A 26,584-nucleotide genomic window follows, 5' to 3' on the forward strand; every position below is an offset into this window, starting at 1 on the left:
TATATATATATATATATATATATATATATTTGATTGATCCATTTTAGAGTCTGTCAATCCCAATCTCTATGTCTGTAAGGCAGTCCCTAGTTTCACGTGGGTCTAGAGTCAGCTTGCCATCTGAGCTGATTTCCCACTGATGCAACTGCAATGAGTACAGATAAATAGATACTTGGTACTATTCTCTGTATAATATGAGATATGTGAATAAAATCTGGGCCAAAAACTTCCGGACATTATTGTTACTGATAGCATGACTAGGTTGATCTTCATGCCACTCAACAGATGCATTCAGTGGTCTGAAGTGACTGGTCCTATTTCTGGATGGGACACTTTATTTTTGCCCTTTCAGATGCATGTGCTGTGCATTTTAGAACAGTTTCCTTTTCCCTATTTCTTACACTCCAGGATCCATGCTCTGCTTGGCACAGGGAGGCGTCTAGAGCAGGTCTGTTGGACATTAAACCCACCCATTCTTTCTGTCCTAAATTGGCCAAATGAATTTGGATGATCAGCCTTGTGGCCTCCTGTCTGAATATTCATTCTTTTTAGCAGTGCCCACAGAAGTTAAAATAGTGTCTTTCTCTATCCATGTTTTGGACATAGGGACTATTTAGTTGTATTTAATGTCATCCACAGTAAAAAAAAAGTTTCAGAAATCATGATGGAAATCTTCTTGGATTTGAAGAGTGGCAATGAGGCAGAAGCTGAAGGGCACTTAACACTGCAGCCTTCCAGAGGCACAGGTCAGAGTTTCACCTCATTCCAGCCTCCAGTGCCTTTGATGGTGGCTTTCCTCCTTAATGCTGATAGTTACCTAATCATAGAATTTGTTTATTGAAATCATAGTGACCAAATATTTATTGAATTCCACATTTCCCTTTGATGATGCACATGTTGTGGAGATGGTGTTATAATCTTTGTTTCCCTCAAGCAGTGAGCAGGGAGAGGAGGAGAGATTCGTACACTGTGCACACACTGGCAGATGGGATGTGGGTCTGAAATGCTGCCTTCCTGTCTCCAGCCCAGGGCACCAGCCCTTCTGCTGTAGCCAGAGGGAAACAGTATTCCCTGCACAAGACGAAATTTCTTCAGGACTCTTCAAAGACAGCACATTACTACTTGGGTTGATGTTTCATTTTCCTGATACATATTAGGATTGAGAAGATGTAGGTGATATTGTCTGCTCTTATAGGGACCTAAATGTAGGTCATTAATAGCAAATTTCAACATGATTTTTTTCCATTGTAAATCAGTCTCCTATCCCCAACCAAGATGTTATGGAAAAATCTTTTTTTTAAATATGGAACACTTCATGAATTTGCATGTCATACTTGCACAGGGGCCATGCTAATCTTCTCTGTTATCATTCCAATTTAATATATGTGTTGCCAAAATGAGCATATTCTTATTTCAGTGACAAATCAATTGGCAGAAAGGTTTTGAAATCATTGCCATATTAATAAACTCCCCTACTAAATGGCAGGGTCTTTTCTTCAGGTAGCACTTTGCATCAGATAAAAACTGAAGAAGAGGAATGTACTTCACAGAGGAATTATCACCTCAGGTTAATGTAACCTGGTATATTTTCATGGGCAATAGGCATTGTTTTGCAGAATACTTAGATGAGTATTTTTAGGTACTTTTAAAGCAATTTTGTAAAGGAAAATGTATGGTAGATAACACTGAAATGAAAATACCAACAGAAAATTACACCTCCCATTTCATGACAGTAGATGTGCTGGGAGACAGGTTTGCAGGATAATGAAATCAAGTACAGATACTAAGACTCAAATTTCTTATATCATGATTCAGATCTCTTGCTAATGTTATTCCTGGCACAAATATTATCAGATTAATGTATTTTAATATAGGTAATGGGTATTATGGACAATAATAGTAGATAATATTCATGGAGCATGTTCTATGTCAGGATGTTGTTAGACAATGGATATTAGATCTGGTATAAGAAAGGACTGTGGATAACTTTACATGTGGACATGCAGATATAATTGGTGTTGGTCTGACATCACTGTATAGATATTCTAAGGTATACACAGGGACACTTAATAGTGGGAGAGAATTACAAGTTATGCAGCTTGAAAGATTTGTTTAAAAAATTTCCTGATGACAACCATACAAGGTTGGGAATTATTGCCCCATTTTAAAGGTGAGGAAGTTTTGAAGTTGTTTTATTATTTCTTATTATATTCTGCTTTGTGCTGTATCCAGTTCAATCATGGTGAAAAATAAAAATGAAACCAAGTGTACTTCATGCAGCCTAAAGAAGAGAATTGAAATCAAGGTGTCAGGAATGACTGACCAGAAAATCCATGAAGAAATAAGAAGATTGGAAATAAAACTTGAGTTTAAGGGCTTTCCTTTTTCTTAGATTATAAACAATAAACTTGATGGACTGAGATCATAAAACCATGAAGCAGTTTTGGCAAGCTAGAGGAAGTACAGGATCAAGAAAAAGAAAAAGTTAAGTGTCATTTTATAGAACAGATACTTTGCAGATATTGTATTGGTTGACACAATATACCTGCATGAAATAAAACTATTCAAAGGAGATTTTACAGGGTAGGTTTTAAATATAATTGACAGGTACACTGCACACCAGTGCCACATTTGTGGTTAATGCTATTATTGATTATGTGCACTGACTCAATCTTGTTTATCAAAATCTGAAGTTTACCATAGGCAAGGTTTCCTATTTCTTGATATATAATTTTTAAAGAGAAGACTTAAATGCACAAAGGAGGCAAATGAAAAGATCAAAGAATGATGAAACCCCTTTCAGAAAATAGAGCATACTTCTTTCTGGTTATGATGCATCCCCCTTGATTTAGTTGTCAGGAAAAGCAGTCGTTACATAGTCACAAATATCTTGTCAAAGGAATTTGTTCCAAGGCCTTAGAACCAAATGAGGTATATCAATTGCTTCCTAATTTCTCTTACAGGAAGTCATTACTTATTTCCTTTTTTTCTTAAACAGTAAGCTATATTCCATTGTGATCATGAACTTTTTCTCTCCTCTGCTCCTGGATTTCTAACTTTGCTTATGAAAATGCCGCAAATGTGAGTATGGAAAGAGGGGTGAATTATGGAGAAAGAATGAAAGAGTATGTAGAGACTGGGAGTCTCACTACTGACAACTGTTGTTGAAGGTGTATGGACCTAATATGTGAGCAGCTTCCTTGTACATACTTAAATTCAAATCCTTACAGAATAAGGGGTGCCTCTTTAGGTATTTATTTGTAACACCTGCTTTGTTTTTTCAAAAGGTGTCCAAGCAGTATACTAGCACAAAACGTAACCCGTGTCTCTGAATTCCAACTCCCGAGCCTCTCAGAAGATCCAGACCTGCAGCCCATCCTCTTTGGACTGTTCCTGTCCATGTACCTGGTATGCTGCTTGGGAACCTGCTCATCATCCTGGCTGTCAGCTCTGACCCCCACCTCCACACCCCCATGTACTTCTTCCTCTCCAACCTGTCCTTGGCTGACATTGGTGTCATCTCTACAATGGTCACAAACATGATTGTAAACATTCAAACTCACAATGAACTTATCTCCTATGAAGGATGCTTGACACAGATGTCTCTTTTTGCCATTTTTATTTGTATGGATTATATGCTTCTGACTGTGATGGCCTGTGACAGGTTTGTGGCCATCTCTTACCCCCTGCATTATCTAGTCATTATGAACCCTCGCCTCTGTGGCTTCTCAGTTTTGTTGTCATTTTGCTGAGTCTCTAGGACTCTCAGCTGCACAATTTGATGATCTTACAAATTACCAACTTCTGTGACCCTTCTCTAATTCTGAATCTTTTCTGCACTGACACCTACTCTAATAACATTGGCAAGTATTTTCTTGCTGCCGTATATGGTCTTCTTCCCATCTCAGGAATCCATTTCTCTTACTATAAAATTATGTCCTCTCTTCTGAGAATCCCCTCTTTATGTGGGAAGTACAAAGCCTTCTCCACCTGTGGCTCTCACTTGGCAGGTGTTTGCATATTTTTAGGAACAGGTACTGCAGTGTACCTTGGTTCAGCTGCATCACATTCTCCCAGAAAGGATGTGGTGGCTTCTCTGATGTACACTGTAGTCACCCCCATGCTGAACCCCTTCATATACAGCCTGAGAAACAGGGACATTAAAAGGGCCTTGAGGAGGCTGCAGAGGTGGACAGTCTGATCTTTGTCCCTGTGGGGTCTGGTTGCAATATGTGTTGGAAAATGTAGTAAAGCTAAATACCTGGCTCTGTCAATATGCGCCTTATTTGTTAATTTCCCATCAAGTTCCATAGTAGAATGGTGCAGACCATGTTGGTTGGCAAATTTGGGAAGCTTTCCTACTGGGAACAAGGATTCATATTGGTACTATGAAGAATGTTGGAGATGGATGATGGTTATTGTATCACAACAAAGTCTATATTTAATGCCATTTAACTATGCTATTGATGATGATGATAATGGCAAATATTTATAATTTTAAAATGTCATAATGAAAATGTTCTTGGGAAGCTACTATGTTTAAAAAATCCAATAGTGAAAATGGATTTGTTTTGCAGATAATTACTGTAAAACATCACTTTATGTTCATTTTCTACCCTTATTCTTCCACCATTGTTGTTAGGAAATCCTTAGTTTGTGATATGCTCACCTAGTGGCCAGTCAGGAGTTCTATGCTTTGAGCCTCCAAGTTCACACCATAGTCAATGGGCAGCCTTTGCTTCCAGCCTTTCAGCTTCATGGCTCCAGACAGGTGGGCCCCACACTGTGTGTCTTCTCACCCCGGAAATGTCTTAGGAGGTCCCCACCTGAGTGTGCACAGATGTCAGCCCTAAAGATGAGGTGGGAGGCCCCTGGGTACCAGCCACGTGGAATCCACTCTCCTTAGTCACGACCACCTGAGCCAGTGTAAATAGGTAACTGCTGAGGGAGGTGAGGATGGAGGAAGGACCAACATGCAGTGTGGCTGCCCAGAGGGGAGAGCACTGCACAGTGTCAGTCATGGAGACTGAGCATGGAGGCATGTGTGTGACATCCACGGTGGTGGTGAGCATGGCGGCAATGTCACTACAGTTTTCCTTTCCTCCCACACTGATCCTTCTTACCACACACTGTCATCCACATGGAGGGAATGTGCTCTTCACACTGTCCTCAGCACTGAGAGATGTCTATGTAGGTGAGGAGTAGTAGGTGGACCTGGATGAGGACAGCACACAAACATATGATCCTTCAATGAGAGATCCCTGAGTGCCTGAAGTGTGAGCTCTTTGTAGATTATTTAATTTAAAATTTAAAATTTTTAATTTGTCTGAAAAATTTCACCAAGGTATAAGTGCCATGAAATTTTATTTCACAGAATCAAGAGGATCAGAGTTGTTAGTAACTTGTGCTAGCTGTTTAGATTAACTAACTGAGACTATGTTTGAAATGCACTGTGGGTTTGAGGCACATGGTATCTTGGCAGGACAGTGCTGGCAGGTTGTCCCCTCCACAATCCATTTGTGTTTTACATTCTTGTCAGTCCAGGAGAGGACCCTGTTTTTCTGTGCACTTCCCTGTGGTCATTCTGGAAGATCCGAGGTCAGAGCAGCGAGTGGCATCAGTTGCACCAGCTATGGAAGAATGGCTGATATAAGACAAAGATCTAAGATCGAGTGGCCACAGATAACTTGAGGATGATCTTTTGTTGGGGATTCTGAATGCCAGGAGCTAAGCTATGTACTACATGTAGATTGTTTGAATTCATGTGCAAAGTCTTCCCACGGCATAAGTATCACACAATTTTATTTTAGAGAAGAGAAATGAGCACAGGTGTTAATGTAACTTGGGCTAGGTATTCAGATTGGATAATTGAAGCCATATTTGAAACGCTGTGTGGATTTGAGGCACATGGCTCATGATAATTGCCATTCTGACTGGAGTGAGGTGAAATCTTAGAGTACTTTTGATTTGCATTTCTCTAATTGCTAGAAATGTTGAACATTTTTTCATATATTTGTTGATCAATTGTATATCTTCTGTGAAGTGTCTGTTCATATTTGGAACAAAGGATCAGTTTCTCAGACCATTTATTGATTGGGTTGTTTGTTTTTTGATGTTAAGTTTTTGGTGTGGAACCACCATTTGACCCAGATTTCCCACTCCTTGGTCTATGCCCAAAGGACCTGAAGTCAGCATACTACAGAGACACAGTCACATCGATGTTTTTAGCAGTTTAATTCACAATAGATAAACTATGGAACAAACCCAGATGCCCTTCAACAGATGAATGGATAAAGGAAATGTGGTATATACACAATGATATATTATTCAGCCTAACGGGGAGCTAGAGAATACCATGTGAAGTGAAATAAGACAATCTCAAAAAAGCAAAGGCCAAATGCTTTCTCTGATATGCAGAAGCTAATCCATAGTGGGTGGTGGGTAGGGGAAAATGGAATAACTTAGGACTGGGCATAAGGCAGTAACGGGAGGAGGGGAGTGTGAGGGTGGGAAGGATGGAGGAATGAGATGGACATTATTACCCTATGTACGTGTATGATTGCATGAGTTGTGTGATTCTGCATCATATACAGCCAGAGAAATGAGAAGTTGTGCTCCGTTTGTGTACAATGAATTAATTGAAATGCATTCTGATTTCATGTATAACCAGTTAGAACAAATTTTTTAAAAGAAAAAAAATAGAAGTGTTTAAAAAACAAAATGAAAGAAGTAATTGATATGCAAGGTTCTTTCTAATTATAGCTAGGGTCCAAATCTTAAGTGGATCTTTATTTTCTCTTCTTCATTTTCTGCATTAATGTTGCGAAGTCCTTAATTGTGAGCTCTTTGCATTGAGATTCCAAGGTCCTATATTAGTCCACAGTTATCCTATGCCTGCAGCCCTTTCGCTGATAGTTCTTCTCCAGTGAGCTGCTTGGCTTTTCTCCTGCTGTGTTTCTGCATCAGGAAGCTCCCAGCTGACAGCATATTCCTGGGAATGCTGGGCACAGAGTCTGAGACTTTGTTGGGCACCAGGTATGGGTGGGTCTTGGTATGTGCACTCCTTATCATTACCCAGCAGAGAAGCAGCATAACCCTATAAGTGCACTGGAAGCCTTGGAATTCAGGTATTGCTTCTGTATCAGAAGAACAAACATCAAAGTTGGAGTTACCAGAAGGGGGATTTCAGGAGGTCAAGTTTCATGTATGGTATTTGTGATTTTTAAAAAAATACTTTTGCTGGGCTGTCATATATCTTATTTAAAATGTGCTCTCCACCCATGCTGTTTTTATTTCCTATAAAAATCTCACCTACCACAGCAAATTGGTCCTTCAACTATATTTCCTAAGCTCTAGGAAAGACCTGTGTTGGTCTTGATAAGGATGAGGAGGGGATGACAGAAGCCAGAGCATCATGAACTGACATTCAGGGCTTCCCAGGCTCAGGGGCTGAGGAACAGATTTTGTGTTATCTGTCTCACTTCTTATGTGTCCTACTCTGATAATGCATGCCTCATTTATTATTATCTTATAGTACAAAAGAACTTTATAATTATGCAACTTGTTCTTGTTTGCTAGGAGACAGCAGCCTGGTTGCACTGGGCTATCTGACCATGGTCTAGGGCATCACAGGAAAATCCTGGCAGGCTGTCCCATCAACAAGCCCACTACCCATTCCTCGTCCCTCTCCTGCAGAAAGAGAGCCTTGCCCATTGTGCTCTTCCTGTGGGATCCTGGGGAATCACAGGGCAGATCAGTGGGGATGCTTGCTGCATACACTATGGAGGAACAGCCACAGGTAACAGGAGAGGTCACAGTAGGGGAGGCTGATGATCATTCAGCAGAGATCGCACTCCTGGGCCCCCTCCAGAACCTCCTTGGATCTCACCATATGCTCCTCCATACTTGAAAACAGCCCTTTCTATCTCAAAGCAAATCTAATATTGGGTCTTCATTTTATTCTTACTCATAAAACTGGAAAGAGTTCAAATGTACACCTGATATTTAGCTGTACTTAAGACCTCAGGACCTAGGCAGGAATCTTTATATAGGGTGGGAGAGAATGAAAACATGTAGTGGATGGATTTCAGAGCCTGTCAGTCTCACTTCTTGTCTCTGTGAAGTAGAGCAAGTCACTAGTGTCTGGATTCAGCTTTGTTATTTGAGTTGATTTTTTTGCTACAATTGCAGTGACTAAGGATTAAATAGATACTTGGTCTTAGGGAATACTATGGGATATTGAATAAATTGTAGGCAAAATAAGATCTAGATATTGTTGCTGTTAGTAATGATTATGTTAATCTTCATGCCACTCAAATAGTTATCCCCTACTCAAAGTTACATTTTCCTGTTTCTGGATGGGATATTTTATTTTTGATACTCCATATGTATTCACTGTGTATTTGGCAGAATGTCTCCCTCTGTCTTACTCACTGGGGTCCATTTTTGTCTTGGCAGAGGGAGTCATAAAAAACAGATCTCTTCAACATTGAATTCACCTCATCTTTCTTCCCCAAACTGGCCCAAATTAATTTGGATTAATGGACTTCTTACTTCTGGTATATGACTATACCACAGTGACTTCCATGTGATGTATACATAAAAAGCACCAATAAATCATAACAAATAAATAAGGCAAAGGAAGATCAGTACAGGAGGGGGAGGAGAGTGGGGGAGTCAGGAAGGGAGGGATTAGGGGAGAGAATGGGGATTGAAATGGAATAAATCAAGTGCCATGGGCATATGATTATATTGGGATAAACATAACTACTATGCATAACTATAATGCTCTTAAAAAATCAAAGGGAGATCAGTATGGCAGAGGAAAGGGACTGGGGGAGGGGGGATTGGAGGGAAAGGAGAACTATTAGGGATTGGTACTGACCAAATTAAATCCTTACATTGTGTGCATGTATTAATATGTAACAATAAATCTCATCATAATGTACAACTATAATACAATAATGATATGGAAAAGGATGAACCCAACTACTGAGTGTAACTATAATGATGATTTTCAAAAATTGGTAAATATATGAAGCTCTGATGTAGTAAACTTGGACATGCATTGTTCCAATATGATATAGAGACATTCTTATTTGTGTGATATGAATAGAGGAACAATAATTTTGAAATATTAAAATATGAAGTTATTAAAAATAATATGCATATATTAAAATCTTACTGGATCAATGATGTCTTTTCTTCAGGTAATGCTTTGTGTAGGATGAAGACTTTGAAGTAGAGAAATGATCTTCTCAAATGGAGTTAGCACCTCAAGTTAATATTTTGGGGGCAATAGATATTGTGTTATGCACCTACTTAGATGAGAATTAGGTGATTTTTAGGTAATTTTTAATGGAAATCTTTATGGGAACATAAATTAATATTGACATAGAAATATCAACAGAAAATCACAGCTCCCCATTTCATGAAGTAGGTGTGTTTGGGAGACAGGTTTGCAGGAGAGTGGAATCAGGCAGAGATAGTAACGTCACGGGAGAAGAGATGTTTCTGGGGATGGGTCCAGGGGGTTCCTAGAGCAGAGGGGGAGCTCAACTCCCAACCAGTGTGGTTCTTGGAATATGTGATGAAGAAGAATTTCAGCAGGAGCTGGAAAGAGGCTAGGACAGAGGTTTATTTATGAAGGCAGGCACACATGCAAGGGAGAATGTGGGCTGTCTTGAGGGTGAGAGCCAGCCCTGTTTGGGGCAGGGTATCCAATGTTTATAGAAGGGATGTATCAGGTCCTGGACTGGAGGTGAGCCAGGATGGAGCTGCACAATTTTGCACCACTTTTCCCTGCACTTGTTTATTTCACCCATATTACAGGGGCATGAGCCCAGGGCATGGGCCAAGGGCATGGGCCAAAGCATGGGGCAAGGGCATTGGCCAAGGGCATTGGTAAAGGCATGTTGTTCAAGATTCATAACAGTGCTTTCATGAAGGTTGCTTTTTCTTAATAGAAAAGTTATTACTTTTCCTGAATTTTATCTTAAGCAGTAAGCTATATTTTATTGTGATCATGATCTTCTTCTCTTGTCTGCTCTGGACTTCTAACTTTGCTCAGTTCAATGTCTCCAAAGAGGGTGTGGAAAGTGAGGTGAATGATGGAGAGAGCAGTAGTGAAAGATTAAGCAGGACTGGGTGTTATACTTCTGAGAACTATTGAATGCATGTGAATCTCCAGTGTGAGCAGCTTCCTAGGGAATACGTGAATTCAAATGCACACAGAGTGAGGGGCTCCTGCTGATGGGTTTCTTTTTTTCTTGCACTCTTTGCTTTTTCAAAAGGTGTCCAAGCAGCACAGAAGCACAAAACTTAACACGTGTTTCAGGGTTCCATCTCCTGGGACTCTCAGAGGATCCAGACCTGCAGCCCCTCCTCTTTGGAATGTTCCTGTCCATGTACCTGATCACAGTGCTTGGGAACCTGCTCATCATCCTGGCTGTCAGCTCTGACTCCCACCTCCACACCCCCATGTACCTCTTCCTCTCCAAACTGTCCTGGTCTGATATCTGTTCAATCTCCACCACAGTCCCAAAGATGCTCATGAACATTCAGACTCACAGAAGGGTCATCTCCTATGTGGGCAGCCTGACACAGATATCTCTCTTTACCATTTTTGTCTCTATGGATTACATGATTCTGACTGTGATGGCCTATGATGGTTTTGTAGCCATATGTCAACCCCTGCACTATTTGATCATGATGAACCCTCGTCTCTGTGGCTTCTTAATTTTGGTTTCATTTTTGTTCAGCTTTTTGGACTCCCAGCTGCATGTTTTAATGATTTTAAAAATTACTAACTTCAAGCATGTGAAAATTTACAGTTTCTTCTGTGACCTTTCTCAAGTTCTGAATCTTTCCTGTTCTGACACCTACTGTGATACCATTGTCCAGTATATCCTGGGAGCATTTTATGGCTTTTTCCCCTTCTCAGGGATTCTTTTCTCTTACTATAAAATTGTTTCCTCCATTCTGAGGATCCCATCCTCAGCAGGGAAGTACAAAGCCTTCTCCACCTGTGGTTCTCACCTGGCAGTTGTTTGTTTATTTATAGGGACAAGGTTTGGAGTGTACCTTGGTTCAGCTGCATCGCCTTCTCCCAGAAAGAGTGCAGTGGCCTCAGTGGTGTACATTGTGGTCACCCCCATGCTGAACCCCTTCATCTACAGCCTGAGGAACAGGGACATTAAAGGTGCCCTGAGGAGGCTGCCCAGCAGGAGGGTCTAATCTCAGCCCCTGTAGGGTCCAATTGCAATGTGTATAGGAAAGGCATTAAAATGAAATATCGAGTTCTGTTAATCTGCCTCTTTAGGAATATCAATGGCTTTAGTTTCTCACATTTTCAGTGGAATGACTCTGGCTAGTGTTTGGAAAATTCTCACATTTGGAACAAAGTATCAGTTTAGAAAAATGGAAAATTTTAAAGTTAAATGAAAGTGATTGTGTCATAGCCATGTACATGTGATTAAGACTGCTGGTCTACATACTCCAGAATGGTGAATATTATAACTTTTTAAAACCTCAATTTATTGTTTTTGCAACAATAAATATAGGAAGTGTAATAATGAAAATTCTTGAATTGTGGAAGTCAATCAACAAACCTACACCCATACATTACATAGTAATTCTCAGTTGTGCAAAATGGAGAGAGGCATAAGAATTTTGAATAGATTGCCATAATAATAAACTTACAAGTTTAATGACATCTCTCTAGATACTTCTATGCATCTGTTAAAGCATTAGAAACAAATGTTTGTCTTTCACAGATACGCTGAAAAACACTTGTTGCTGTCAAGTAGTACATTTCAAGGTAGTAAGTTTTGTGTTCTTGATGACTTAGATGGGGTTTAGGTTCTTTTTTGTAATTTCTTGAGAAAAGTGTTTATGCATGTATAAGTCAATACTGTTATACCAATATAGAGAGCAAAATCTACCTGCAAATTCATGCCACTAGTTGGTTTCGGTGAGAGCTCTGCAGGAGAATGGAATTATGCAGAGTTATCAAGAAGTCGAAGTTCAATGTGATTATTACAATCTAGATTCAGTTGTAGTTATGAAGAAAATATTAGTAAATGATGTTACTAAATTTTAAACTTTCAAATTGTTAGTTTTATTCATAGTAGTAACAGGTAATGTTATTATATGATTTCTGAATGGCAGGATATATTCTAATGCCAAGATTACCAACCCTGATATAAGAAAAGACCACCCAGCTTGGTGTGGAGGTACACACCTATAATCCCAGTGGCTCCTTAGTTCAAGGTAGGAGAATCTCAAGTTCAAAGCCAGCCTGAGCAGCTTAGCAAGGTCCTTAGTAACTATATCAGTGTTTGAACCCATGGTGTTAAACCCGTGAACCACATCACTAGCCCCTTTTCATTTTTTATTTTGAGACAGGGCTAGTGATGTGGTTCACGAGTTTAACACCATGGGTTCAAACCCTAATATATATATATAGATAGATATATATATATAAACAAAAAACCAAAACACAAGCCACCACCAAGAATTTCATAGGCAGATAGTCTGATTAAATTGGTGTTGGTTTGATGTCAGGGAATCTAAATATTTTTAAATTTACATATACAAAAATATAAATATATCAGAATAAATAGGCATCCACATTTTAATTTTAAAAGAAGAAATTTAAAAGTCAAAAATTCTTATCACAACCTTGTAAGTTAGATAATCATTATCACCATTTTCCTGTATTTGCAGTAGTTTCTGTACTATTGTCTTTCATATTTTATCCCAACTGTAGCATTGTAAAGTCTGACAGAGTAACTCCCTGAGTTTCCTCCACATAACTGAAGTCAGAGAATTACAATCTATTCATCAGTTTAGAAATTGTTGTGAAAATCTATTCAATAGCATAAAAACGTTGGGATTAAACCTGGTCTCTGAGGGCATCCATGGTGCTAAATTTCTCAATTGTAACATAGATTACCACAGCAAAAAATGCAAAGAGCTCTTTTCCTCACCAGGTATTTGTAGGGTTTGTACCACAGAAACTGGATTTTAAAAAGACTCAAAAATTGGTTTTAAGCACTTCATTATTATTTAATCATGGACAGGCCCAGTTTACACTAATACCACATATCTGGTCGGTGATGCCATTCATTATGTGCTATAAATTAAACCACATTTCCCAATATTTAAAGTATAACTAAGGCAAGGAAGGAAACAGAATTTTGAATGATTTTATTTATTTATTCATTCATTTATATTGGTTCGTTTTAGTTACACATGACTGTAGAATCCACTTTGACATAACTATACAAGCAGGGAATGTATTTTGTTCTAATTAGGACCCCATTCTTGTGGATGTGCATGATTTAATGATTGTTAAAAGACAAACAGAATTTGGCTGATTACTTCTATCCTTACAGGGAGATCAATAACCTCAGAGTTTTGGAACTCCTGGAAGAACAGTGGCACCGAACAATGTGTTCTGATAATGAATGTTCATCTGTAATGTCATTGTCATATTATGCAGTGCTGGCTCTTATGCAATGTTAATATATAGACAGAATCCAGACCATTATCTTAGAAAATAATACAGCACACTAAATTGCTTATTGTTTTTCTTTAATTAAAATTAATTCTATTTCTAAAACTTAGAAAGCTATTTCTTATGTTGTGGTTTCATCACCCACACCCCTGGGGTAGGCTGCACATTACTGTGATCATGAGCCTGTTATATATAGTGTTTTTGGTCTTCCAATGCTCTTTTGTTTAGAGTCCCTAAAGTAGGTTGGGCAGAATGGTGCATGTCAGGAATCCTAATGACTAAGGAGTTTGTAGCAGGAGGATCACAAATTCAAGCCTAGACTCTGAAACTTATTGAGACACTGTGAATGTACTTAATATTAAAAGGGATGTGGATGTACTTCAGTGTTAGAGTGCTTGCCTAGTATGTAGAAGATTCAATACTTAGTTCCTAACAAAAATGTACAGAAAGAGGTTAATAAAATAGAAACCAATATTGGAAGATTTCCAGGAAGATGGAGTTTGTCACAACTGTGAGATGTTGTTGAAGGTGTGTGGACCTCAGGTCTGGATACTCAACTGTGAATGCTTAGAGTAAACACATATACAGTCCTGAGTGCTTGCTTGCTGTTTCCTTTATCCTACCTTCTTTTCTGCTCAAAGGTGTCCTATAAACACAGAAGCAAAAAACTAACATGAATGTAGAATTCCATCTCATGGAACTCTCAGATGATCCAGCAACTGCAGTGTGTCCTCTTAGGATCTTTCCTGGCCATGATGTGGGAACCTGCTCATAAGAGTGGAAAGGGGCCACTGTACTAACCAGTATCATGGACCCCACCTCTGTGGTCTCTTAGTTGGGCATCGTCTTTGTTAGACTTTAGGATTCAGCTAAACCATTTGCTGGCCTTGCAACTTGTCTGCTTCCTACAGGTGGAAATTGGTAATTTCTTCTGTCACCCTCCTCAGTGTGTTCTTCCTGCCTGTTCTCATACTACTAACAATAGCATAGTCCTGGGACTCATTGGTGCCATGTTTGCTTTTTCCTTATCCTGGGAGTCCTTTCCTCTTACTAGAAAATCATTACCACCATTTGGATATTCATCAGGTGGGAAGTATAAAGTGTTCTCCACCTTTTGCTCTCAACTGGCAGTTGTTTGCTTATTTCAAGGAACAGACCTTGGACAATACCTTGGATCAGCTGTGCTCCATTCTCCCAGTGAGGGATTCTCATTGGTAGACACTGTGACCACCCCTATGCTAACTCTCTTCTTCCACAGCCATAGAAACAGGGACATTGCGAGTGCCTAGAAGAGACTCAAGAGAAGGATGGTCTAAGCTCAGTACCTGTGGCATCCTCTGGAATGTGAATTGGAAAATGTAGCAAAACTGAACATGTAGCTTATAAATGGTGCCCTCTTGTTAACACTTGAAGTTTAATGGCTTTGAGTCCTTATGATGTTTCAGGGTAGAATCGTGGTTGATGGTTGGTGAGATGGAGGATGACAGTTTTTCAAATGAGTGCAAAGTTTTATATGAGGGAAGGGAAAAATCTTCTGGTGATGGAGATAGTGGTGGTGGTACAAAATGCCAGTGTAACTAATGCCACCAATCTGCATGCTTAGAAATGGTTAAAGTAGTTTATTTCACTTAATATAATATTCTCCAGTTCAAAATGGCACTTTTTTTTGTTTTATTGTATTTTACCACAATGAACATGGAAATTAAAAAAAAAAAGATGGATTTCTTTTTTAAAGGATATATTGAATGGAGTGAATACACTTGAACTTGCTCCTGAATAGAAGAAGACCCTAAATCATTTCTTAGACATTCATTCATTGCTGTATCTCCCCTTCTTGTGATTCACAACATAAAGGAACTCTTATCTGACACAATAATCTTATCAATGGGGGGAGGTAGAAAATTCATCCAAAAAATACTTATTTTTGTGGTACTGGGAATGAATCTAGGGGCTCTCTACCACTAAGCTACACCCTTAGCCCTTTTACGTTCTCTTTTTGTTTTATTTGAGACAGGATCTTGCTAAGTTCCTGAGGCTGACCTTCAACTTGTGATCCCCCTGCCAAAGTTTCCTGAGTTGCTGGGATGACAGGTGTTTACCACTGTGTTTAGCACAACTGAAAAGTACTAGCTGAGTGGACTGGGACACATTTTTGTGCTCTCCTGACCTCAGATTCTTTATTTTAATGCTACTTAGCTGAAGCAACTCTAGGATGAAACAGATAATACATACCTTGTAGGAATCTGTTAAATAGATAAAGATAATCTATTCTAGTGTTAATGCATTTAAATTTATTTGAATTTCAGTAGAATTTCATCCTAAGGGCTGAGAGACCATCACATGTTTATACAATGATCTCTTGACCAGATCAAGACTGATAATAAACATAATTTACTTATACACTCAAAACTACCATAGTCAGGGAAAAGATTATCCCACATACAATTTATATATCTATCTTCTATCATCTTTCTATTAATCTCTCCATCTATCCCATTACTCAAGTGATTATCCCATTGATTCCTTTTATCTTGAGAAACTTGAATGATGCAGATGGTGAATGGTACACTTAACAATTTCCAACATAGAAATGCACCTTATCTCTGCCATTGCTCTGCTAGAGTTCGAAGGTTTGAAAAGAAAAGAGTACTACTTGCCTTTTGCCCAGGTTCTAGCTTTCATGTGCATTGGAGAAATTATTCACTGCTCCACAAGGCAAAGACAATTTGACATTCACACATCCATTAGCCTCTTCCTTCACTGGAGGGAATAACTTTTTTAAAGAGATCTCTAAACATTTCTTAGAAATTAAATGTAAAGTTTATGTTTTATCAGAACTATATTTTATTTTATTTGGGGGAGGGGAAAATCTTCTGGAGATGGGGATAGTGGTGGTTGTACAAAAGACCTAGATTTCTTAAACAGTATTTGCAAGATGAAGAATCATAGAACGATGGTGGGATTTGAATAGTTCTACAAATAATAAAGGGTAAAAAAGTGTGGGTAGAAATTTATCATGCACATCTAGAAAAGGTCAAATGTTAGGGTCTTTTTGTTTTCATTAAGGACATTCATTATGTGTTGGAAAATTAGAAAAAGCAGAGAGGAAAGGATTTATTAACTGCACAAACATAGCTCTTTTAGGTTTTATTCAGCATGTCCTTTACACAACACTATGGTAGGGATCCTAATGTCTGATCCCATCTATTCACTATGAAATGACTGCAGTTTAATATTAAAAATTTGCTACCACCCAAATGTATTAAAAGTTCACAATACCAAGCATCTCTATCCAGTTCAGCTCTATACACTTGCTGTTTGGTTACATGGTCTTGCCAAATTTACTTCTAACATTTATCCACACACATATTCAGGTTTATTATAGCAATTAATTATCAATCAATGTCTAAATTTATCTATCTGAGCCACAAGGCTCTCATGGGTGGGGTATGAGTATTTTCCAAGGATCATAATTTCTGAACAAGTTAGAACCTGTGCAAAAGGCAAGTAGTACTCTTTTCTTTCCAAGTTGATTTTTATCAACTTCAGAAATGACTGGACAAAAGTACATTTAGTTAATGACTTCACTGGGTGACAACACATACTTACACAAAGCTTTGCAATATATTCTGGAGTGAGAGAAATATTTTCTTTTTGAGCTGAAATTAGAAGCCCCTGGTGCACTTGCTATATTTGGGAACAAAAAAAAAAAAACTTCAGCTTATTGGGAGGTTGTGGGGACACCCTGCAGCTTTGAGACCAATGTCTTGATAGTTGGGTAGGCCTGGCTCTTTGCTGCTCTGTCACCTATTTGCTTACATCAACATAAGCCACCTGCTGTTTTGTGAGCTGTCCCCAAGACCCCTCATGAGGCCTCTTGACATCAGGAAGGACCTAAATCCTCCCCATGACCAAAAAAGTTGGTTTGATTGGGATAGGGAATGCAGATAATAGAAAAAGTGTGTGGGATTTATAGCCATGAGATGACTGCAACTTTAGCAACCCCTTGACTCTATGCTTGTTGGAAACTTTGGAATATTTGAAGGAGTTGAAAGTTACCAACAACTGTGTAAAGATCAGTATTTTACACTATACCAACATATATCACTTTGACAAAACACCGGAGTTGAATTCTTATTTATATTTAAAAAAAAAAACACCTTAAATTATCAACGCATAAAATCCCAAATCACAAGAAAGGTGTACGGAAATAAAAACAGGAAGTTCTCATTAGAGACATAAATCTGAATTGCAAAAATGAGAATAGTATCATTGTAATACAATCCCTTATTTACCTGATTCATTAAATGAATTTACAAATTTATATTTTTGGGGAGTACCAGGGATTGAACTCAGGGGCACTCGACCACTGAGCCACATCCTCAGCCCTATTTTGTATTTTATTTTGAGATGGTCTCATTGACTTGCTTAGCACCTCGCTTTTTGTAAGGCTGGCTTTGAACTCGTGATCCTCCTGCCTCAGCCTCCTGAGTCACTGGGATTATTGGCAGGTGCCATCACACCTGGCAAATTTACAAACATAAAAACAGACATTTTTTTTTCTTTAGGTAGGAACAGATTTATTTCATTGACTATGAATTCAGAAGTAGAAGGGCAGTGACTATGATTCTATGAAACGAACTTTTCTTTTGACAACCATGTTACTTTAATTTTTGAATTATTTTTGAACTAAAATTCACACAACCCCAATTCACTCTGTAAAGTATAAAATGAAGTAATTTGAACATATTAACATGGTTGTGCAGCCATCACCACTACCTAATTCCAGAATATTTTAATAACCTCAAAAAATGGAATCATGTAATACATGATTTTTTTGTCTGCCTTCTATCATTTACCATAATGTTTTCAAGACTCATCTAAATTTTGGCATATATTAATATGACATTCATTATCATGGCTGAATCACATTCATGGATATGCGGATATATCACATTAAGTTATCCATTCATCAGTTGATGGATATTTTGGCTTTCCTAGATCTGGGAAGTTATGAAAAATGGTACAATAAACATTTTTGTGGATATTTATGTGTGAAAGTTTTCAGTTTTCCTGGGTATATACCAAGGATTTAAATTACTGACTCATATGATAACTATGTGATGAACTATTTGAGGAACTGAAATTTTGTTCCCAAAATGGCTAAACCATTTTACATTCCCACTGGATTGGTCTGAAAGTTCCGATTCTCTGTGTCTTTGCCAACAATTTTTATTGTCTTTTTGTTTTTTTAATTGGGTGTGAAGTTGCATCTCATTTCGGCTTTGATTTAGATCTTCCTCACTAATAGTGTTGAGTATTTTTTTTTTCCATGAGCTTATAATTGTTTGTGGAGTATAAGAAATTAAGCATGTCATTTAGAGGAGGAAAATAGCCAGAAATTGAAATTCAGTGCATTTGCTTCTGGGCCTAAAAATATCTCCTGAGTTCTGAGGTCAGTGATCCATCAAGGACAAGAGGCTGCTCTGCTGAGGAGTCTCCACAGGGCCCCCTTCACATCCTTGTTCCTCAGGCTGTAGATGAAGGGGTTCAACATGGGGGTGACCACAGTGTACATCACTGAGGCGATCATGGTTCTTTGGGAAGAATGGGCCCCAGCAGAATTGAGGTATTCCACAAGGCCTGTTCCATAGAACAAGGAGACCACACAGAGATGAGACCCACAGGTGGAAAATGCTTTAGACTTGCTCACAAAAGAGGACATCCTCAATAAGGAGGAGACAATCTGAAAGTAGGAGTAGAGGATCCCAGCAACAGGAAATATAACCATCAGGGCAGTTGAAACATACATAGTGATGGTACTGATGAGAGTATCAGAGCTGGCCACCTTGAAAAGCTGAGGCACTTCACAGAAGAAAGGAGGGATTTCAGTGCCCATAGAGAAGGTCAGTTGCTTCAACAGTAGAATATGAACCAGGGAGACCCAGAACATGATGGTCCAAGACATCAGAACCAGGAGGACACAGAGCTGACCATCAAATTTTATGATGACTGTGTATTTCAGTAGGTGGCAGATGGCCACAAAGTGGTCATAGGCCATGACGGTCAGTAGCATATTATCCATTCCAACAAAAATCATAAAAAAATATACTTGAGCAAGACATTCTAAGTAGGAAATCTCTTTGCTGCTTGCATGAATGTTCAACAGCATCTGTGGGATTATGGTAGATGTAAAACATGAGGGTGTGGCGGTGGGATCAGAGCTGACAGCCAGGATGATGAGCAGGCTCCCAAGCACTATGACCAGGTACATGGACAGGAATAGTCCGAAGAGGAGGGGCTGCAGTTCTGGATCCTCTGAAATGCTAGGAGGAAGAATTGTGTTAATAATTTGTGGTTTTCTGCTTCCATGCAGTTGATGTATCTGCTGGGAAAGAAGGCAAAACATGTTCAAAAAATAGCCACCGGGCGCCCCTTACAGCATCATCTTGGATGAACATCCTTCACTTCTATTGGATCCTGAAAATGACTATTTCCCTCAGCCATGTGGTAGTCCATTTCACTTTTAAATGTATATAATCATCCACAGTTCCTTAAAAGTAGCACAATTTTTTTTCTTTTTTTTTTTGTATCATTGATTCACTTAATTCTCAGATTTAAATTTATTGATATAAACTAATTTTTATTTGATATTATCATTCCATAATAAAGATATGCCTCCAAATTTTTGATTGTCTCCAAACTGTTCATTGTAAAACCTCTAAAATAAAGATTAATTAGATATGTAATATAAGCAACATTTTTTTCTATGACCAGATACTTCATAGTGATGTGACAGTTAACTGTCAATATTTATTTTTTTTCTTTTTAAAAATATAGTTATTGCCTTATTGTTTGTAAGGTTTAAAATTGCCACTGTTAACTTTAAGAGACCCAACAAATGATAATTATTATAATTGTTGTTATTGTTGTCATCATTATTATTAGTATCCTTTAATATAATTTCTACCAAAGCATAGCATAGAACTGAGATTTAAAATTGGCTTTTTTAGTCAGATTTCTTCAGTAGAATTTGGGTGCACATATAAATCATGTTTGTGTCCTTGGAAAAGTTATTCAAACTCTCTTATGCAAAGTCTAATGTGTACTCAGTGTTTTTCAAGAATACATGATACCATCATTAGCTATAGTTACCATCCTGTATAGTTTATCTTTTGACCTCATTCCTCAAATCTAATTGGAATTTTGTATCCTTTGCTCAACATCCCCCGCCCCCACCCCCCGAAAATCAAAATGTCATTCTTAGAAGACAAAGAAAATTTGAGCGAGCACTTCCTTGCATAAAGAAGGGATATGACAACCCAAGAATGATGAAAACCTGTTGGAAGGAAGTGGGCATATAACAATATATTCTGATTATGAAATTCCAACTTTAATTTCATGTATTTCCATGTATTTCAATATATAGTATTAGTTTTTTTTTTTCACTAATGATTGACCCTAGGGGCGCTTAATCACTAAGCCACATTCCCAGTCACTCCCCACTTTTATTTTTTTTTTTATTTTGAGACAGGGTCTTGCTAATTTGCTGAGGCTGGTGCCCAACACACAATCCTCCTGCCTCTGCCTCCCAAGTTGCTTGTTCAGAGATATGTAGCACTATGCCCAGCTGCACTAATAGTTCTTGTAGATGTTTTAATGAATAGTTTCAGTAAAGAAATATTGTTTTAGACACAATAAGATAAATGTTATATTTTAGTATACGTGGTATACTAAAATTATTATTGACAGTAGCAATTACTATTCATGGAGCACCTTGTAAGTGCAAGGAAACATTCAAGGGCATTGGTTCTCAACCCTGTCATAAAAAAAGGACCACTGAAACCTTTAAATGCAGATTCTGATTAAATATATCTTGGTCTCAAGCCAGGAAATCTGGATATTTTAAAACATGCACAGGTGACTATATTAATGAGACTGAGTAATTTGGTATATATATATATATATATTTTACACTTTACCTACTGCAAAGATGTGGAAATCACCAATTTCTTCAGTGACCCTTCTTGACTCCTTAATCTTACCTGTCCTGAAAATGTCTCTAATAACAATATCAAGTATTCCTCGCATCAGTATTTGGTTTCATTTTCCATTGCAGATCCTTTCTCTTACAATGAATTCATTACCCTACCACAGAGCCCTAACCTCAGGTGGGAAGTAAGAAGACTCCTCTGTCAGTTGTTGATTTGGTGGAACTAGCATTGGCCTGTCCCTTGTTTCAGCTCTATCAAATTTCCCTAGAAAGTGTTTGGTGGCCTCAGTCATAGGCACCTGGTGACCCCAATGCTAAATCCCTTCAATTATAGCCTGAGGAAGAAAGAAGTTACATGCTCCCCAGGCAGGTTCAGTCATGTCGCAGTATTGGTGGCATTGAACTCTAAGGTATGTTTGAAAATGCAACAAAGTTAAACATGCAGTTCTGCCAGTCCTGCCTGTTCATTAACATTATTTTTCTAGTTTAATGTCTTTAATTTGTTGAACCCTGATGCTAAGAAAAGATTACCAACTCAATTTTAAATCAAATTAAATCAAGCTTGTATTTGTGTAAAGAGAGCTAATCAGCAACTGTCTCCCCTAACATGGGCTAGAGATCAGCACCCCAGCTTTCCAGGAATAAGGTTTTATAGAACAAAAAGTTGCAAAGGGGGCTGTCTTGAGAATTTACAGATAACAGAATTTTGACAAACATAATACAAAGGCTGATATTAGGTTAATGATCTCCATGGCTTAACATTTTAAGGTAGGGAATAAATTTAGATCCCAACATCAGAATTTATGAGGTGCTACTGAGGTTTTAGAAAGTGTTTTATCTGGTCAGGAAAAACCAAGCATAGGTGATTTCAGAGCACAGGCAGTAATTCCAACAAATTTAGAAATTGTAATAATTTATAGTAAAACAGAAATTAACTTTTCATGACTTTGTGATGAGATGACTCCCAATCTTGAGACGGAATTAGGCTGGGTTCATCACATTTCTCATTAAGTTTATGGTAGAATGGTGGTAGCCAGTGTTGGGGAAAGAGGAATGGGAGTTTTTAAAAAAGTGTAAAATATTTCATTTTGGAAAGATGCTAAATTTCAGGAGATGGATGATGGAGAAAGTTGGAGGATGGGGTGAAAGTAATCAATAATTCTGAGCTCTGCACTTGACAATGGTAAAAAATGTAAACTGTTTGAAATTTAATATTCATAATAAGGAAATAGAAATAAAAAGCAAATAAATCTTTAGAAAAAAATGAATGAAAGAGATTAAATATACACATGAGCTTCCTCTTTGATAGAAGATGAGCTGAAATACATTTGTGGACATTTGTTTTGACCTTCTATGCTTCTTCCATTAATATTATGAACTCCTTAGGGATTGAAAACCTTAGAAATTTCAATAATTATGAGCTCTGTGCATTGAGCCTCCATGGTCATATAATCAATAATCAGCCAGTGCCTCCAAGCCCTCAGTGATGCTTCAGATTCAGTGGGCTCCATACCAGTGTCTCCTCCTTCCATGGCTGTCTGCATGAGGAAGCTCCTATCTAAGACTCCCTTAATATCAATCCTGGGGTTGGAGCTGATGCTCACTGAGCACCAGGCATTGGGGAGACATTAGATGTGCACTACTTGGCCATGACCCAGCAGAGATGCAGCATAAACCAGTAAGTGCTAAGATAGACCCAGATGGAGAAAGGCCCATGAGAACCTTGTCTTCTCATCAGGACAAACAGAAGTTTGGGTTGCCAGATGGGAGGACACCAATGTGTAAATTTCAGCTAGGAGGACTGTGAGTTCATACACCTGGTTGTGGGAGGGTCCTGGTGTATGATGTCCTCCCCCTATTGTTTTTCTTCCCATAAACTATCTTTCATGATATCAGGAAATGCGTCCCTTAAAACAATTTCCTAAGTACCTCAAAATGCTTATGAAAGTGATGCAGAAGGTGGGCAGGAGGAAGCTGGTAACTGTAACACTATGAAGGATTATGCAGAACTTCCTGATGCTGGCTGCATAGTTTAGTTTTCCATGTAGATTGTTGGAATTCATCTGCATGATCTTTGTAGAGGCATCAGTGCCACATTGTTTTGTTGGAATCAAATGGAAATAATAATCCCAATTCAATATTAAATTCTTCACTAGTTATCTGGGAATGATTATTACTAGATGCACCTTAGGGATATTTTTAATGTTCTACATTAACACAGAGTAGATGCATACTTCAATGACTGATTTTTTTTTTTGTTAGGGCAATACATGTACCTGAGTTACAGTAATATAATTGAATAGGCATCAATTGTGGAAGCCAAAGAACTATCTCCCACCCATATATTCGATTGCAATTCTCACTGTATAAAATGGAGACAGGTACAAGAATTTTTGGAAGGGTTTTCATAGTTATAAACCTACCATGACCTTCCTTCAGGTCATGCTGTGCATCAGGTAAAGCATTAGAAATGGAAATATGTACTTCACAGAGAGACTTAAAGATAAACTTGATGTCAAGTAGTACACTTCCAGGGGCAAGAGGTATTGTGTTCTGCACTATGATCATGAACTTTAGGTACTTTTGAGGTATGTTAAGAAAACCATGTATATATTTTTAAGAAATCTATACTGACATGGAAACATGCATAACAAAACCATCCGCCACTCCATTAATGACTGTAGCTGCCTTTGGATGAGAGCTGGCTGGAGAGTGGAATCACGCAGACACACCAACAGGGCAAATTTCACAGGTGATAGATAAAATCTTGATGAACTTTTAGTAGTATAAATAATATGACTAAGTATTTATATTTTTCAAATTGATAGTTTTATTCACAGAAACAACAGGTGATGTCATTGCACAATTTCTATAAGCCAGGATATGTTCTAAGACAGCAGTTCTCAACCCTGATTTAAGAAATGACCACCAAGAACTTCACAGAGAGAGATTCTGATGAAATTGGTTTTGGTGTGATGCCAGGATATTTAAGTATTTTAAAATTTACACAGGTAAATATACCAATACATGAGATGGAGAAACATGAATTAAGAAATTTAATAATTAAAAATAATTACACCAACTCTGTGAGCTAGATAATTGCTATTCCTATTTCCATATGACATATTGGCCAATGTGTATTTATAATAGTTTCTGTACTTTTGCCTTTTATCCCAACTAAAACATCATGAAGCCTGACAAAGTAATGAACCTGAGTTTCCTTCATGTAGGTGAAAAAAAAAATTGATCCATGTGTCAAAGAGATAGATGTGAAGATGTATGTTGTTAAAAAAATGTTTGGGACTGAAACCTGGGCTTTGGGGACAACTTTGGTGCTAAAGTTCTCAACTTAAATGAGAGGGCTTATGATCAGAAAAACAGTGAAGCACAGTAGAGGTCACTAAATGTTATCATATTAATCAACAATGCAGAGTTATTTTCTTCACCAGATATTTATTGGGTTAATACCAACAAAACTATCTAAAATTTAAAAAATTCAAAATATTATACACATATGAATATATATATGAATGTATATATATATATGAATTATACAATATGAATATATATATGAACATACATTATGAAAATATATATGAACATAGCTATATGAAAAATATATATGAAAAAATATATATGAAAAAATATACATATAATATATATATAATATGTGTGTATGTGTGTGTGTGTGTGTGTGTGTTGCTGGGGATTGAACCCAGGACCTTGTGCATAAAGGCAGGCACTCTACCAACTGAGTTATATCCCCAGCCCCAGTGCATTATAGTTTTATGTAATTGTGGGTTCATTTGACATATTCATGAATACTTATAGTTTTCTCCATTTCAATCTCAAGTAGTATCTCCTTCCCTTACTGCCCCCCTTCCCTTAACCCCTTACTCCACTGTTCTTTCTTCTATTTATTTATTTTTTAATTGTCACTTTTTAGACATACATAAATTGGAATTCACTGTGGTACATTCATATATGTACCTAGCATTATTTGGTCAGTTTCTGCAATACCTCTCTTTCCCATCCCTCCTCCCTGCCCTTAATACTCTTCCTCTACTCTGCTGATCTCCCTTTCATTTTGCTGAGGATCCTCTTTTTTTACTTTTTTTTTTCCTAGCTTCTGCACATAAGAGAAAACATTCAGCCTTTGACGTTTTGTGTGTGGTTTATTTTGTTTAGCATGATGTTCCCTAGTTGCGTTCATTGACCAGCAAATGCTGTGGTTCCATCATTCTTCAGGACTGAGTAAAACTCCACCATGTACATATACCACATTTTCTTTATCCATTCTTCTGTGGATCCAGGGCTGGTTCCATAACTTGGCTATTGTGAGTTGCACTGCTATAAACATTAATGTGCCTGTGTCAGTATAGTGTGATGATTTTAGTTCTTTTAGATAAATAAGCGTGGGATAGTTGGGTCATATGGTAGTTCCATTCCTAGTTTTTGAGCAACTTCTACACTGATTTCCAGAATGGTTCTACTAAGCTGCAGTCCCACCAGAAATGTATGAATGCACCTTTCCCCCACACCCTCACCAGAACTTATTGTTATTTGTATTCTTTTTGTTATTGTTATTTGGATTCTTGATGATAGTCATTCCAACTTGAGTGAGATGAAATCTCAATGTAGTTTTGACTTACATTTCTATGATCTATGATTGCTAGAGATGTTGAATATTTTTTCACATATTTATTGGCAATTTGTATTTCTTCTTTTGAGTAATGCTTTTTCTTTCATTGGCTTATTTATTAGTTGAATTTTTGTTTTTGGTATTGAGTTTTTTGAGTTCTTTATATATTCTGGATTTCAATCTCCAGTCTGAGCAGCGGTTGGCAAAGATTTTGTCCCAATCTGTAGGCTCTCCCTTCACTCTTTTAATTATTTACTTGGCTGGACAGATTTTTTTTTTAAATGTGCAGTCATCGTACTTATTGATTCTTGGTTTTGTTTCTTGAACTCTATGCGTTTTCTTAAGGAAACTGGTGCCTGAATCAATGTGTTGGAGTGTTGACCCCATGCTTTCTTGTAGCACTCATGGTATTTCTGGTCTAATTCCTAGG

At 37.9% G+C, this 26,584-nt stretch overlaps 1 protein-coding gene, 1 non-coding gene and 2 pseudogenes across 2 annotated transcripts; 2 read left to right on the forward strand and 2 right to left on the reverse strand.

Moving 5' to 3' along the window:
* Nucleotides 1-1,297: 1,297 nt before the first annotated feature.
* LOC125614770 lies at nucleotides 1,298-1,404 on the reverse strand. The gene has a single exon (XR_007345330.1). It is a non-coding gene; the product is annotated as a U6 spliceosomal RNA (small nuclear RNA).
* A 2,024-nt stretch (nucleotides 1,405-3,428) lies between these two features.
* Nucleotides 3,429-4,201, forward strand: LOC125614768 (annotated as a pseudogene).
* Nucleotides 4,202-9,737: 5,536 nt separating this feature from the next.
* LOC125614769 (olfactory receptor 7E24-like) lies at nucleotides 9,738-11,235 on the forward strand. Its single transcript, XM_048797663.1, has 2 exons — nucleotides 9,738-9,760; nucleotides 10,293-11,235. The coding sequence occupies exons 1-2, from the start codon at nucleotides 9,738-9,740 to the stop codon at nucleotides 11,233-11,235; spliced, it is 966 nt and encodes a 321-aa protein (XP_048653620.1).
* A 7,739-nt stretch (nucleotides 11,236-18,974) lies between these two features.
* Nucleotides 18,975-19,891, reverse strand: LOC107133631 (annotated as a pseudogene).
* Between the last annotated feature and the right edge of the window lie 6,693 nt (nucleotides 19,892-26,584).

The sequence above is a fragment of the Marmota marmota genome, unplaced genomic scaffold (assembly GCF_001458135.2).
Source record: "Marmota marmota marmota unplaced genomic scaffold, marMar, whole genome shotgun sequence".
NCBI lineage: Eukaryota > Metazoa > Chordata > Mammalia > Rodentia > Sciuridae > Marmota > Marmota marmota.

Excerpts from the sequence above, each read along its gene's own strand:
- LOC125614769 (XM_048797663.1), top strand. The coding sequence starts at position 9,738 with ATGTATCAGGTCCTGGACTGGAG. Across the intron at positions 9,761-10,292 it reads TATCAGGTCCTGGACTGGAG|GTGTCCAAGCAGCACAGAAG; the intron begins GTGAGCCAGGAT and ends CTTTTTCAAAAG.